We start from the raw sequence: 16,312 nt of genomic DNA, 5'->3' as shown, positions 1-16,312 counted from the left end.
GATGGCACACTTCCGTTGTCTTTATGAACTGTGAAACCTGACTCCACCTTTAAAATTCAGGCTTCCGGTCTTTGTCTCCGTGTCTCCCAGAGGAATCTCTTGTGGATTGGTCTTTTTGAACTTTCTAGGGGAAACCTTTCATCTATTGCCAGACTTATTAGAGAGATTCTCTTCTGCCTGGTTCTTCTGCTCCCGGACCTCACCTGGCTACCCTTCTTTTCTAACTGTTTATCTTATATATGGACTGAACTTCTAATGTTATAAAGGATGGCATCCAAAAGACCACCTCCTGGGAAATCTGGCTTTGCCACATCTGCTCCAACATCTGTAACATCCAGTCCAGCCACACAGTCCAAGATAACAGAACTGATGCAACCTAAGACTATAGAGATGGACTTTCAACAAATGCTTCAACAAATTTTACAGGGCCAGGAGGAAATCAAGAAACAGCTAAGGGAAATGAAAGATGAAATTAAAGAAAATCAAGCCCAAATTTATAAGAACTCACAGAGACTGGATCTTGTGGAAGGGGGGGTGGAGGAGGTGAGGGGGGGGGTGGAAGCTGTGCAGAAAGGGAACAAAGATCTTGACATCCAACAGATGAAATTAGAATTTGAGAGAATGTCCTATTATCTTAGATTTCAAAATGTTATAGAAGAAGATGGGGAAAATATAAGGGACATCATGACAAACATTCTGGCTGACTACACACACAAAGAAAAACAACAGATGGGGTGGGATATAGATCTGGTTTATAGAGTGAATTCAGCTTACGCTAGAACACACAATGTACCCAGGGAGGTTCATATTAAATTTCTTAGAAAAAGCACAAGAGATGAAATTCTGGGTGTACAAAGGGGGCAAGCATTGATATATCATGATATGGAGATAACCATTCTGAAGCAGATCCCTAAGAAGATTAGAGAAAAAAGAAAAAATTATTCGCAATTAGCGAATAAATTATACCAGAAAGGGGTGTGGTTTAGATGGTTGATGCCTGAAGGTATGCTGATATTCTGGGAGGAGACAAGAATTAGAATTAATTCACCCATAGAGGCGCAGGCCTTTATGGAAAAAAATAAAACATTCCTAGAGAAACCACCAGATACCACAACGGACACGCAGGACACGGGAGGGGCCAGAGCTCTGCCAGTGGAGGGAGATGGGGCAATAGCAAGAAGACTCAGATCACAAAAATAAACAAGAAAATCATATTATTATAAACTGACCGAAAGTGAAAATGGAATTATATTTGGATTTTATACTGTAATGTTTAATTTGATTGAATTTAATAATAGAACTAATATGCTGACTGTAATCAATTATATACTAATGCATTATATTAAATGTATACTATGGGTATGGAGGGAGGGGGGCCTCACACACTTTGCAACTGCCAAAATTTGTATACCTGTCCATTTACCCTTTTCCCTATAAATCTTGAAAAACCAATAAAATTTTATTATAAAAAAAGTGCTCCAGTTGGAAAATGTGATTTATGACACGCCCTGGGGGAAGGAGGGGTGGGGGGAAACAGGGTCATAATTGGGCCGTAATTGGGCTGGCTTCACTTGGGTACGTGCCGGTCATGTTGCTCCTAATAAATAACTGGATTTCTTTTGAAGCTTGGCTCGAGGCTCATGGGCTTCATTATCTACATGATTCAATTGCAGTGATTCACTTAACGCAGGGGTGTCCAAACTTGGGAACTTTAAGACTTGTGGACTTCAACTCCCAGAATTCCCCAGCCAGCATAGCTGGCTGGGGAATTCTGAGAGTTGAAGTCCACAAGTCTTAAAGTTCCCAAGTTTGGACACCCCTGACTTAACAACTGTGGGGGAGAAAAAAGGAGGTGAAAAGGGGCAAAACTCACTTAACAACGGTCCATCAAACTGGGTTTAAAAAAACAACAACAAATGGTGCCAGCCCCTTGTAAAGCCCAATCCAGCATCCCTAAGCTGGAGGTGACTTCTCTAGGTGGGGTTTCTGGACCGGTCGATCCCACCTCTGGGTGATCTCTTCTTCTTTGGGGCAAAGAAACAACCTGGGAGAGTGACGGGGAAGCGCCTGGCGCGACTTACAGCAATTTGAGCCGTGATGTGGGTGCAGCCCACAATCTTGGCTCCGGCCAGTGGTTTTTCTCCCTGAGCGCGTTTCCTCAAGGCCATGAGCGCAGGCATTTCTAGGGAAAGGAGAGAAGGAAACAGAGGCTCAGCGGAAGGCAGGAAAACAACAGTGTAAATTTTTTTTTAAAACCCAGAAAGGAGAAAGATGGAAAAGTTTTACGTGCTCAGAGCAGAGCTGAAATTCTTGGGGATTGTCCAATTCTTTCTCCCCTCCCTTTCTAGGCCAAGTTGCATCCGTAACCAAATCTATTTACAGAATAGGAATGCAGTAACGGAATTGGAAGGGACCTTGGAGGTCTTCTAGTCCAACCTCCTGCTCAGGCAGGAAAATTTATACCATTTCAGACAAGTGGCTGTCCAGTCTCCTCTTAAAAAACCTCTGGTGTTGGAGCATTCACCACTTCCAGAGGCAAGGAGTTCCACAGGCTAATTCTTCTTACTGTTGGAACTTTCTCCTTAGTTCTAGGTTCTAGTCATTCTATTTCCTTTTTAGCCTTTTCATTTTGTCTTTTTGAAGGGTGTGTCGATGTTATTTATCTCTATGTGCCTGTTGATGCCTGATGTTATATACAAGGACAAGCCACTCATATGTAAAGAGAACAAACTCCAATCCTTTCTAGCACTGATGATGTTCGGTCATGAAACATCTGCAAGAAAACAACTAAGCTCAGATACTACCCAGGACCCCACAGTTCTCCTTCTTCTCCTCTCCGTAAACCCCACTCCCTTCTAGCCCTGATGATGTTCCCTAGTTGGGTCAAGAAACGTCTGCAAGAAAACCACCCAGCTCAGAGACCACTAAGGACCCCATAATCCTCCTCCTCTCTCCACAAACTCCACTCCCTTCTGGCCCTCATGATGTCCCCTAGTTGGGTCATGAAATATTTGCAAGAAAACCACCAAGCTCAGGGAACATCCAGGATTCTACAACCTCCAGAGTCTCCATTCCATGTCCCTTAGATACGCCAAAGGGGTCAGGAGAGAGAGGTGGGGGAGAGAGAGAGAGGGAGGAGAAAGAAAAGAGAGAGAAGAAAGAGAGAAGGGAGAGGAGAAAGGAGAGAAGAGAGAGAGAGAAAGAGAAGAAAGAGAAGGGGAGAAGAAAGAGAGAAGGGAGAGGAGAAAGGAGAGAAGAGAAAGAAAAGAGGGAGAAGAGAGAGGGCTAGATAGATCAGCAGAAGGAGTCCACGGGGGCCAGAAGGATTACAGCTTTGGGGCTTTTTGTGAAGCAAAAGAGACCGCCGGGAGTTCATTTGGTTCCCTTCTCTTCGGTTGCTCTGGCAGCAAAGAGTTCAGCAATTTGATCAGAGCCCAGAGATTAAAGGAAAGAGAGAAGGGGGGGGGAGGGGGCTGGGAGCCAGAGGAGGGGTTCCCATCCATCCCTGAACAAAGGAAAGCTTGGGGGGGGGGGGGAAGCGCTTAGGTGTTTGGAACAAACGAGCCGTAGGGGGGCCTGGGGTCCCCACGACCTGCAGAGGTGACAGTGGGTAGAACTACAAATGCCAAACCACAAAACCCTCTTCCCCCATTTTCGTCTTCTCTGGGCTGATCTGGGAATTGGGAAAAGGATCGGGGGGGGGGGGGGGGGAAGCTTTCTGCAAGGGCAGAGGGGAGAGATCTGTTTGTCTACCTATCTTTCTACCTATCTGTCTGTCCGTCCATCTCTGTCATCTATCTATGTTCATATCTACCTACCTATGTCTATCTGTCATTATCCATCTGTCTGTCTGTCCATCCATCCACTCACCCAATCTATCAGTCTGTCTATCAGAATCAAGGAGTTCTAAATAATCTATCATCTCTCTCTCTCTCTCTTCATCCATGTCTGTCTGTCTATCTCTGTCATCTATCTCTGTTCCTATCTATCCATCCATCCATCCATCCATCCATCCATCCATCCACTCACTTACTCAATCTATCTACCTACCTGTCTGTTTGTCTGTCTATCAGAAGCAATCAGTTCTAGATAGTCAGTCTGTCTGTCTATCTATCTATCATGTCTGTCTATCAGAATCAATCTAAATAATCTATCATCTCTCTCTCTCTCTGTTCATCCATGTCTGTCTGTCTATCTCTGTAATCTTTTCTACCTATCCATCCATCCATCCATCCATCCATCCATCCATCCATCCATCCATCCTTCCATCATTCATTCATTCCATCCATCCATCCATCCATCCATCCATCCATCCATCCATCCATCCATCCATCCACTTACTCAATCTATCTACCTACCTGTCTGTTTGTCTGTCTATCAGAAGCAATCAGTTTTAGAGAGTCCGTCCGTCCATCCGTCTATCATAACTACCCTCTGAGGCTGGTTGGGCTGAGTCACCCAACAGGCTTTCATGCCTAAGGAGAGACTAGAACTCACCGTCTCCTGGGGATTGACCCAAAGTCTCACACACACACACACCCCTGGCTTTCATGCCTAAGGCGGGACTAGAACTCCTTGCTTCTTGTAGCCAGGAGGATTCAGTCCTACACCCAACTGGCTCTATGCCCCCTATGGGGTGAGATGGGCAACCCACCTCCCCAAGGACCGAGGAAGCCGGAGCCCATGAATCGAGTCACGTCAACTCACGTCAGGCCAAACTAAGAGACACACCTTGACCCAGGAAGCCGAGGCCAGCTGGGACGGCGTCCCCTCACCTTGTTCCGCGATCTCGATCTCCCTGCGCCCGAATTCCGCCTGCTTGATGTTTTTCACGCAGAAGTCGCTGCTGCCTTTGCTGCTCTTTTGCTGCTTGTCCCTCGGGGAGGTCTCGTCATCAGAGCTGTCGGTGTAGGAGGCAGCTGGGGAGGGAAGAGACAGAAAGGGCGTTGAGGAGTGGGCTGGGACGACAATCCTCAGAGTAAACACGGAGGAGCAAAACTGGTGGGCAAAAAACAGGGTCTTTGGGCATCTAACTTTTGGAACAGAGATCTTCAAACTGTGCAACTTTTAAGACTCGTGGACTTCAACTCCCAGAATTCATTCATAGCTGGCTGGAGAATTCTGGGAGTTGAAGTCCACAAGTCTTAAAAGTTGTCAGGTTTGGGGGGCCCTCCTTTGGAACATCTTGCCACTTGAGAGGTAAGTTCCGCCCCCATCCTTTTGGCCTTCTGGAAGGGGGCCAAAACCTGGCTCTGCCAACTGGCCATCCCACTTGGCTACACCTCCATCCATCTTTGGGTCGTTGTCAGGCCAGCAGCCCTCTTTTCTTTTGGATCTTTGTCCTGCCACACTTTCTATTACTCCACTAGGCCTTTTTCTATGGTGGGAAAATGGGAGGGGGGATTGTATGGAGTTAGATGATATGTAGCCATCACAACATTCTTTCTAGAAAGCCAAGGTCATCCTTTGTCTTTGCATCTCTGCACCTGACCGGATCTGGATGGGTGGAACTGCCCGCATGGCAGTGGGAGATTGGACCATGGGATGGACTTGTGAGTGTGTCCAATCTCAAGAAGAGATTGGACTACCATCTGTCAGAAATGGGGCAGGGTCTCTTGCTTGGGCGGGGAGGGGGGGTTGGACTAGATGACCTACAAGGTCCCTTCCAACTCCGTGCATCTGTATCTTGTAGGCTAAGGTCCAAATCGAAGCTCCTTACGAGCCAGAAATCGGATCCGTAAAGCAATCCAGTGGATCGTTTGGCACTAGGACCTCAATTTAAGAAACCAACTCTTACAGCTGGGGAGGACCTCATGTTTGACCAGTCACCCAAGGGATCTCTTTGGAGGGGGACAAATAAGGCCCATCGGTTCTAACACAAAGAACCTGCTTCCATTTCAACACGATTCAGCCGGCTTAAAAACCAAACAAAACCCTCGCGGGAATCTTTCGGGAGCGAATCCCCGCACGAGATCCTTACAGCTTTCTACCCGCCGACAGAGAATCCGGCTGGGCTTCCTGTCTTGGGAGCGGAAGGAGAACTGAGCGGCAGGCATCTCGTCGCGTACAGTGTCAAGGGAGAAGATTCTCGGGTTGTCCATCCGATCGAGGGGCAGCTCTGCCTGTTTGCGCAAGCGGGACACCCCCCCCCCCCAGGCGTCCACCCGGGTAAGACGGTCTCCCTCCTCGGAGGGCTCCACGTCCAGCCGAGCGCAGTCACAATCGGAGGCAGGAGAAGCGTCATCAATAAGCGTTCTGAGGCCGGGTTCCAAAGGCCGGGCGGAATCAAAGCTCATCTTCGGATCTCATTCTGGAAACAAGAGGCAGTGGCGGTGGGGGAAAGAGAGCGGCTGTGGAAGATGGGGGTAGGTGGGGATCTCTTCATCCCTTTGTGGAAGGGTCTTTCCTAGCGGGATAGCCGACTGCGCAGAGGGAGGGGGATGCAGAATCCAGAGAGAAAACAGCAGCAGCGCTTCGACTTGTATACTGCTTCACAGCCCCTTCTAAGCGGTTTTACAGAGTCAGCCTCTTGCCCCCACAACGATCTGGGTCCTCGTGTTACTGACCTCGGAAAGACAGAAGGCTGAGTTGACTCTGAGCCGGTCAGGATCTGAGCCGGTCAGGATCGAACTGCTGGCAGTGGGAATTCAGAGTTAGCCTGCAATACTGCATTCTAACCACTGTGCCACTACGGCTTTTCTTTCTTTCTTTCTTTCTTTCTTTCTCTTTCCTTCCTTCCTTCCTTCCTTCCTTCCTTCCTTCCTTCCCTCTTTCTTCCGTCTCCTCCTCCCTTTCTTTTTCTCCCTTTCTTAGCATTTAGCATTTATATACCACTTCACAGTACTTTACAGCCTTCTCTAAGCGGTTTACAGTGTCAACGTATTGTCCTCAACAATCTGGGTCCTCATTTGACCGACCTGCAGCTGGTCAGGATCGAACTGTTGGCAGTCAGCTGACTAAGTCTGCAAACCTGCATTCTAACCACTGGACCACCAAGGCTCGCCCTTCCTTCCTTCCTTCCTTCCTTCCTTCCTTCCTTCCTTCCTTCCTTCCTTCCTTCCTTCCTTCTCTACCTCCCTCCCCATTTATCAACAGCACGTAGACTTATATACCGCTTCACAGAGCTTTTCCAGCCCTCTCTAAGCGGTTTACAGAGTCAGCCTCTCTTGCTCCCCCAACCATCTGGGCCCTCATTTGACCCACCTCGGAAGGATGGAAGGCTGAGTCAACCTAAAGCCGGTCAGAATTGAACTGCTGGCAGCCTAACTCCTGTGCCACCACGGCTCTTGCCGGAGGTCGGAATGCACTGCGTTGCACAGCAGTGAAGAACACGAGATGAATATGGGGGGGGGGGGGGGAGGAATATCAGCCTGGCAGCCAAATATAGGTTAGTCTGCTCTATTGTGTTTCCCCGTATCTGCTGAGGGTCGTGAAAGTCGGACCTTAAAAGAGTTGAGAAATGAAGACAATCTATGCCTTTGAGCCAGGAGGCCGGAGGAGGCTCCTGCGTCTTCCTTGGACAGCAAAGACGACAAGTGAGTCCTATACAACACGCATAACCCCAGGCGCATCACGGGAAGGCAAATTGTGTCTTGCTTTGGCCACGTCACGTGGGGGTGCTGCCAGGAGAAAGCAATTCTTTTTTTTTTTTTGGAAGAGTAAACTGGTAGAAGGAAACCAGGCGAAGAACACGGTGGTGGCTGGAGACCCCCCTCCCCCCGTGCTTCACCTCCGCACCTGTGTGCATGACTCCCACATGTGCACCCATGCGCGGCAGAGACCCAGACACCAGCTGGCCGGTGGGTGGCATGCACACGTGCGCAGTGGAGCTGGGCTGGGGCACCGGCTTGCACGCCGGCAGAGGGGGCTCTGCATGTCCTCGGTTGGCCATGCTGGCCATAGAACGACTCAGAGGAGTAAGCCAAGGTTGGAAGATATGGAGAGAGCTGGCCCAGAGAATCGCCCAGAGTCGGACACGGTTGAATGGATAACATCATCCTCATCCTCACATCCTCTCAGGCTCCTCCCCCCAAGCTTTGCAACAGCACAGCCGTGTGCAAGGGGGTTGCGAGACACGCTTCCTGGTGTTCTCCGATGCCGGCAGGCCCAGGGCTTTGGGCAACAGGAGCAGACGGCAGGCGGGAGAGAGCCAGCTCCTTTTTTTAGAAAGAATTAGAAGCTTTTCTATTTAAGCCTCCTCATCACAGTTGCATTATGGTGATTATTCTGATGGATCCCAAATCATCCTGGCTCCGGCAACGGCCTTATATGCCACATCCTGTCCAAGATTATTCTGTCTGCCCCAGCCTCCACATATGTCTGTCTGTCTGTCTGTCTATCCATCCATCATCCATCTATCTATCTATCTATCTATCTATCTATCTATCTATCTATCTATCTATCTATCATCTATCTATCTATCATCTATCCATCCATCATCTAATCTTTATATCATCTATCTATCCATCCTCTATCCCTCTCTCGCTATCATCTCTCTCTACTCATCCATCAATTCACATAGCTGCGTACTCAACTATCTATCTATCATCTATCTATCTATCTATCTATCTATCTATCTATCTATCTATCTATCTATCTATCTATCATCTATCATCTATCTATCCATCCATCCACCTATCATTTATATCCACCCACCCACCCATCCATCCATCCATCCATCCATCCATTCTTTATGTACCTATGTACGTATCTGTATCTATCTCTGTATCTCTCTCTCTTTCTCCTCTATGTATGTACCTATGCATATATGTATATACCTGTCTGTCTGTCTCTCATCTCTCCATGCATCTATTCCTCCCTCTGCCTATCTTCCCCTCTCATTTGAAAGCCCCCCCCCCCCATTTCCCTCACAGAGGGACTCTGGGTGGTGTATGCAGCTCATTTTACTGGAAATGACTATTGCAGGATCTCTCTGATGAACGAAATAAATCCAGGAGTTAAGCTCTTCACCTTAAGCCTCCTTGATTTCAATTGTGACGGAAACCAAATTGCTTTCGACCCAAGCTGCCCTTGAAGGCATTTGCTCTGCCCTGCTAAGGGAGTTTTCAGTGGTAGATTGCCTCTTGACAGAGAGGCTCCATCGCACCCCTCTGCCTGTTGTGAACTTTGCAAAACAACATTCCAACTCCTTTCCCGCATCCCTGGCAGGGAATTTCATATCATAATTGGGGAGAATGGCAGAGGTTCATTTCCCAAGTGTTTTTCTGAAAACATGTTGTGGCCCGCCAGTGGCCAGTGGAGCAGATTCGGACAGTGAGGAGGTTGGGGAGGGACATCCTGGAGTCTGGGGAAGGCTCTGAGGAGGGCTCTGTGTCGGAGGCAGAGATGAGGCCAGAGCCGTCTGGCGGTTATCAGCTGCCTTCAGAGTTGGACATCAGTGAGGCAGAAGAACAGCTGGAGCCTGTTCCCACTGTGCGCATGCGCAGAGCTGCCAGACGAAGGGAAGAGCTAAAGAACAGGGGTGGACTTGGGAGGAAGGCCACAGGGGGACGATGAATCTTCCAGAGGAAATAAAAGAGGAGCAAAAGGGGAGTGGAGTTTGCAGGAGACAATCAGTTCGCTTAATTGGTTTGTGACTCTCTGAGACTCCTGGCCAAGTTCTGCAGAGATCATCCTGGCAGCTCTCCAAGCCAGATAAGGTCTGTGACTCTAAATCCTCCCTTGAAAGACTTTGCTGGATGTGAAGGAGCGGAATTCACAGCGAATTAATAAAAAGGGGTTTTGTCGGGACCAGGAGTTTGCTTCAGGCTCTTGGGAAGCTTTGGTGAGAACAAAACCTCCCTTGGAAGCACCTACCAGAGCTGTAGCTATCGGTTGATGACTGAGAGATGGAGCGGGATAGCGAACGGCGGCCGATCTTCGTGGGACGCTTGTTGAATTCTTGCTTTTGGTCAGCAAACTGGATCTATAAAAAAAGAGAAAGCCGGATTTAGCAAGGGGAAAAAAGAATTCAGGAATTCAACGGAAAACAGCTTTCTGGGTCCACAACTCCACTGCACCTTCAACGAGAAGTCTTCTCGAAGGACCTAACGGCTTCACGACGGCTTCCGGGTCAACATTAACATCCTATGGCCTTTTGGAAAAAGCAGCCATTGCGACAACCACGAGGTACTTAAACCACTTAAGTGGATCCTGTTCTCTTCTCACAAGGCCAGAAGAGCGACAAAGACACCTACAGCAACTGAACAAAGTGTTCTGACCGAGGCTTCCTGAGACAGGACAAAGCGCACGCTTAGTCCCCCAAACCCTCTTTTTATTTCAACAGCTGTGAATTATGTTCATTCACAGCCCGTAATGAGTTCCAAATAGTTTGTAAAGAGTCCAACAGTAGTCTGTCAAAGTCTTTCAGGATAAGGCTGATAAGCGCCCACCTTTTATCTCCCTTGAAACGCCGCCAAAGACCTAATTGGCAATTAGCTTTGCAAGGCCACATGGAGGAAAGAGTCAAATTATATATATATATATATATATATAATTTGACTCTTTCCAGCATAAATCTAGAATGCCTTCAGCAATTTCAATCGAACTTGGTACACAGATGACTTAATCTCTGGAAACAAATACTGTGGAGGTAAGACACCCCTAAGACCCCTCGGGGGAAGGGAGGGTGTTCTGCTAAGATGCAGCCTGTTGTGCCTTAAAATGGCTTCTACCATACTTCTGTAAAATGGCTTCTACTGTACAGTGCTGTGGGGTTGCCATGGTAACGTCTTCACAATACGCCACAAGTGGGCTCCCTCTAGTAAGGGAGAAAATCTAACATTAGAAATTTCGGCGACGTTCCTAGAAGGAGGGTCGGGATAAATAAATACCTGGGCAGGGCGAGATTATCAGATAGCGTTTAATAAATTCCGCAAAGAAATAAAAACTGTTTATGTCTGGAGGAGAACTAGATGTACACACCTTGGCCAACAGATCTCAAGGGAAGGGGATACAAAACAAGAAATTGAATGGCGGGTTAAATGTGATTGGCAGCCAAGTTAAGCTTTATTTTCAAGAACAATCTCCCCCTATAGACGCTGAAAGAGAAAAAACTTTGGATCATTGACCATTGACACAAAAGCTACGAGGGGCACAAAGATCCAGGGAAAGATCCACGCTCGGCATCTCAAGGCATGGTAGAAAGACCCACAGGTGGATTAGAGAAGAAACGAAAATATAGGATGCCGTCAAGAAAGTAAAACCAACCCCAAAAATTGGAAAAACGAGAAAACACCAACGCAGGAGGGATTTATTCAGAAAATGACGGAATGTGCTGAAATGAGCAAATTGACATTTGAAATTAGAAAACAAGATAAACAATTTTATACGGGATTTATTTTATCAATGGTTAGATAAAAAAATATGGAAATCAAATCTACTAGAGAATCTTACAATACAAGGATAATGGAATGACACAGAATATAATATAAAGATTTACCACCACTGGATGGATTTAGGATGATGTAATGAAATGCCATAATATAAATTAATTCAAAATTCAGAATATTTCGCATACAATGAAGTAATAATAAGATATAGTCAAATAACTGATGAATAATGATAATAACGTCTACATACAGTATATACTAGATTGATAACATGAGATTTTATAGAAATTGTAAGTCAGGACTATGGAGAGGAGCCACAAAAGTTTTGTAACCAACCGGCACGCTGGAGATAAACGGAAGATGGTTTTATGTTTTGTTTGTGTTTGTTTGTCTACAAAAAAAAAATTAAAACTATTTAAAAAAAAAAGAAAGTAAAACCACCCTGGAACGCTTCAAATCAACGGGAGAAAAGCTAAAGAAGGGGGACATATCTGGGATCCCACCTCCAAGGCAATGGCGAGGGGCAGTAGTGTGTTCCTACTGGTTCGAACTGGTTCAGCTGAACCCGTAGTGGTTTGGCGGCCTGGGTCACTGGAACCGGCAGTGGCCCAGGCCTGCCAGGCCCCTGAACTGGTTCGCCACCAGAGGCGCTATCTCGATTTTCAGTTCTGTGCATGGGCAGAACAATTTCCATTGCACAAATTTGAGTTTTTTTTTCATTTTCTTAACGTTTTGCACATACGCAGACCTATTGATGTGCAAGTGCGCACAGAAAAAGACAGAAGTGCACCAAACTGGCGGTAATGCCGGCAGCCAACCCACCTCTGGCGAGGGGCCAGCAAGGGTGACTACAGCCTGGGTGCATTGGCGAGAACTCACCGGTGTGTTGCGGGACAGACGGCCGCCAACCCGTCTTAAATCTAAGGTTCACCAGGCAAGCATCCGCCCCGTTGCACTGCAGGGCCGTGAATGCTGGGCGGCAACAACCGAGTCCGAAGGCTCAGTTGGATAAGGGGCGCCTCCCTCCTTGACCACATCACAAATGACCCCCTTTGGCAACAATATTGGTGTGGCACCAGTTATAGAGAAGACGAGAGACTCTGCTGTTATGGACACGTCCAGAGAGCAGCACCTTCCACCGTGGTGGACAAGACTGCCTACCGAGTAGAAGACCCAGGGCGGGCGACCGCGTGGGTGTCCAAAACAGAGGTGGCACAAACGCTGAGAATCCATCAGAGAAAGTTAAATAAGCAAGGGCAACGACAACGGAAAGGAGGGAGGACGAGGAGGGAAAGGAAGACAGGGCAAAGCAGCAAGGGAGGGGAAGTAAGAGTAGGAGAGAGGGGAAGGAGGAATGGGGGAAAGAGAGGGGAAGAAGAAAGGAGGGAGGAGGGGAGGAAAGAAGAAGGCAGAGAAGAGAGGTTGAGAAGATGGAAGGAAGGAGTAAGGCTGTTGCAAAAACAAGATGGAGATACGGGGTGGCAAGAAAGTGACCCGAACTGGGTTCTCTCTATTTGTAAGAAGATAGTGATAAATGTTAAGAGTTAATAGATAAATGTTAATGGTATTTACAAGAATGTATATTTGTGAATGTTTATGAAAGGAAAAAGTAAAAAAAACTTTACACTAAAACAACAAAAGAAAAGAAAACAGAGGTGGCAAGACACCATCAACAAAGGCAGGGAAGCCGCAGGCCTGCGCCCTGGAGATGCAGCGGACCGCGCAAAGTGACGTTCAAGGGTCCAAAAAGCGGACCCTGTACTTGCGGGAATACACTAGGAAGGAGGAGGAGGAAGAAGATGATGGAGAGTCAACAACCTCCTGATGAGGAAGAGGAGGAACAGCTGGGTCCAGTGCCTGACGCGTGGATGCGCAGAAGGCAGAGGAGAGGAGAGCAGTGGGAATCTATGGGCCGGTCCTTGGGACGGAAGAGCCACCGCTGATAGCAATGCTCTGGGGATCAAAGGCAGGGGGAGGAGATGAATAGATGGGGGAGACAACTGTTCCTCTCCCGGCCGGAGAGACTTGTCAGCCTGCGGTGGGAAAATTTTGCTGGGGCTGCCGGGGCTTCTAATAAAGGAATCATTGCTTCAACTTCAGAAGGTTTTGTCGTGTTTGGGGAGCTGGGCCAGAACAAGAAAAGATTGGACCAAGATTGTCCAGGGTGGTATAAAGGACTCCTGCCTTGGGCAGAGGGTGGACTAGAAGACCTCCAAGCGCCCTAGGATGCTATCAAATTCCCTCACCTTGCCTTTAATCCCCAAGTGTCCGTTCGCGGTAGTCATCCCCTGGCCAGGCATGGTGGTGCGTCCTGAAGCCCTCCCAAGAGGCAGCACCTGGGCAGGTGCCCGTCCCTTTATACCTCTCCTGGAGTGGAAATCCTGCCTACTCTGGTTTCACCTCTTCGCTTGGGGCGGGAAAGAGGGGAGGGGAGGGCGAGGTACGGGGCACCTGTAAGGTTTAAACCTTCTTTCCAGGCTTCCATTTCGTGGCCGGAGAACCAACGTTGGAAGAGGCACCCGTCCTCCGCAAACCAAACCTCACCGCCTATCCCATCGTCCCCGGCCCATTACCACCTCCTTTCAATTTTCATTTTATCACTGCCACATCTTTAAACTCCGGTTGCTAAAACGGCCTGCCTCGTATGCGCCTGTAACAATAGCTGATTTCTATATTTCCCCCTCCCCTGCCTGCTATAATTAACTCGGCAATTAGGTACCATTTAAAATTCAAATTTCTTTCTCTTCTCTCTCCCACCCCCCACCCCAAACTTCTAACAGGAGGCCGTTCACGGAAAGTTGAACTAGCAAAGCCGCTGAAACAATAAAAGGCATTTATTATTAACCAAAATTGAAGAGAGTGGCTTGCCACCCACCCACGTTTCAAAAATCTTGCCCTGCTTTATAGAGCCAGGGTGAGATTTGGGATGCTTCTGCAGCTGCTTCACTTCTCTTGCCAAAAAAAAAACCCCTCCACCAAAACTGAGCTCGTTTCTGTTGTTAAATGAGGCTTCTTCATTTGTTAAGTGAGTTTGGCTCCATTTTTTTCCTTGTCAAGTGAATCCCTGCAGTGGATAAGGGAGTAATTTGGTCGTTAAGGAGAATCTGGCTTCCCGTGTTGACTTCGCACGTCAGAGGGTCGCCAAAGGGGATCACGTAACCCCGGGACGTTGTGACCGTCATAGATTTGAATCAGTTGCCAAGTGCCTTTGAATTTGACCGCATGGCCACAGGGACGCTGCAATGGTTGTAAGGGTGAAAAGGCCGTAAGTTGCGTTTTTCAGGGCTGTGGTAACTCTGAACAGTCACTAAAGGAAATGTCGTAATCCGAGGACTGCCCGTCTGTGAGTCTCTGTTTGTTGATCATCGCCTCTTGACTGGTCCTTCCTACAGTCCTTTTGGGATATATATTTTATTTTTTTCTAAGCACCGGAATCGTAAGCAAATTGGATTGGACTGCAAATGTCCCAAATGAAGAATATCACCAAAATACTTGCTAATTTTTCCAAACTTGGGAGTCTCAGAAGAGTGGTTGCCTTTAATGTCCTATTGGCTGACTTTCTCCACCAGTGTTTCTCAAAGTTGTTGGTCTGAAGGTGTGTGGACTTCAACGCCCAGAATCCCCCAGCCAGCCAGGGATTCTGGGAGTTGAAGTCCACCCATCTTCAAGTTGCCAAGGATGAGAAAAATTGCCTTAAACCAAAGCTGTCCAACTTTGGAGGCTGGAATACTTATGGACTTCAACTCCCAGAATCCCCCAACCTTGGCGAAGATTTGTGGACTCCCAGAATCCCCCACCCAGCCAGGAATTCTGGGAGTTGAAGTCCACCCATCTTCAAGTTGCCAAGGTTGAGAAACATAGTCTTAAACCAAGCATGTCCAACCTTGGCAACGTGAAGCATTGTGGACTTGAACTCCCAGAATCCCCCAGCCAGCTAGGAATTCTGGGAGTTGAAGTCCACCAGTCTCTAAGTCGCTAAGGCTGGGCACCCCTGCCTTAAACCAACTGGAGGGGACTATAAAAGGAAAGCTTTGGCCATCTCCAAGCGGGCTCACCGTCGACTCTAAACCAATTGTCCACCCCAATTTCCTCCCTCGAGTAGTTTAACTGCACAAACCAGACGGGCATCGTGCCAAGACGTTGAAGGGCTTAGTAAGAGGGTTAGGATTGCAGGCTGAGCCTGTCACATGAGTGGGAGCCTTGAGAGGATTAACATTGCCACAGGGTTAACTCTTCAAGCGCTTGAGCCTTCTCCAACCCAACATCCATCCCCGGGTGCCGTCTCCGAGGCTTCCCACGCTTCGGACTGCAAGGGCATCCTGAAGCCTCTTGAGAGAATGGATAAAACTTTTAGCTGTTGGCCAAGAGGAGAAGTCTTAAAAGAGTCACTTTTTCCCCCCCAAATCCAAATTGAACTATCCCAGACAGATGGCTGCCTGGTCTTCACTTGGACACCTCTAAGGAGGAGGAGGGGGGGCTGTGGAGGGTCCTTAATGCTCTCTGAGCTGGGTGGTTTTCTTGCAGACGTTTCATGACCCAACTAGGTAACGTCAACAGTGCTAGAAGGGAGTGGGATTTGTGGGGGAGAGAATGAGAAGGAGTGGTAGGAAGAATTGGAGGAGTTGGAGGAGGAGGAGGAGGAGGAGGAAGAGGAAGAGGAGGGACTGTGGGGTCCCTGGTGCTCTCTGAACTTGGTGGCTTTCTTGCAGACGTTTCATGATCCAGTTAGGTAACATCTTCAGTGCTAGAAGGGAGTGGGTTTGCAGAGGAGGAGGAGGAAGGTTGTGGGCTCCTTGGTGCTCTCTGAGCTGGGTGGTTTTCCTGCAGACATTTCATGACCCAACTAGGCAACTTCATCAGGGCTAGGAAAGCTGTGTGTGTGCTTTACTCCTTCAACGTTTTTGGTTCTGCCCAACAGCTCTTACCCCTAGGGGCTGAGAAGTCTTCTTGGAATTTGTTTATCCCTGCTGCTGCAATGATTT

The 16,312-nt window shown here is 48.0% G+C and overlaps 1 protein-coding gene across 2 annotated transcripts in view; it reads right to left on the bottom strand.

Annotated features, from left to right (window-relative positions):
* AHCYL2 (adenosylhomocysteinase like 2) overlaps positions 1-16,312 on the bottom strand; it is a gene marked incomplete at its 3' end in the record, with an annotated part of 71,675 nt that overhangs the window by 20,025 nt on the left and 35,338 nt on the right. For both annotated transcript variants that reach the window (XM_081958466.1, XM_081958465.1), the window contains exons 2-4: positions 9,817-9,925; positions 4,776-4,919; positions 2,082-2,182 (exon numbers count right to left, since the gene is read on the bottom strand). In XM_081958466.1, the coding sequence (XP_081814592.1) occupies positions 2,082-2,182; positions 4,776-4,919; positions 9,817-9,925 (354 nt within the window). The remainder of the gene's footprint in view (positions 1-2,081; positions 2,183-4,775; positions 4,920-9,816; positions 9,926-16,312) is intronic.

Source organism: Natrix helvetica (genome assembly GCF_964273705.1).
Source record: "Natrix helvetica genome assembly, chromosome: 6".
Classification (NCBI taxonomy): Eukaryota; Metazoa; Chordata; class Lepidosauria; order Squamata; family Natricidae; genus Natrix; species Natrix helvetica.
Note: the sequence above shows the minus strand (reverse complement) of the source record. Positions and strands in the feature narration are given on the sequence as shown.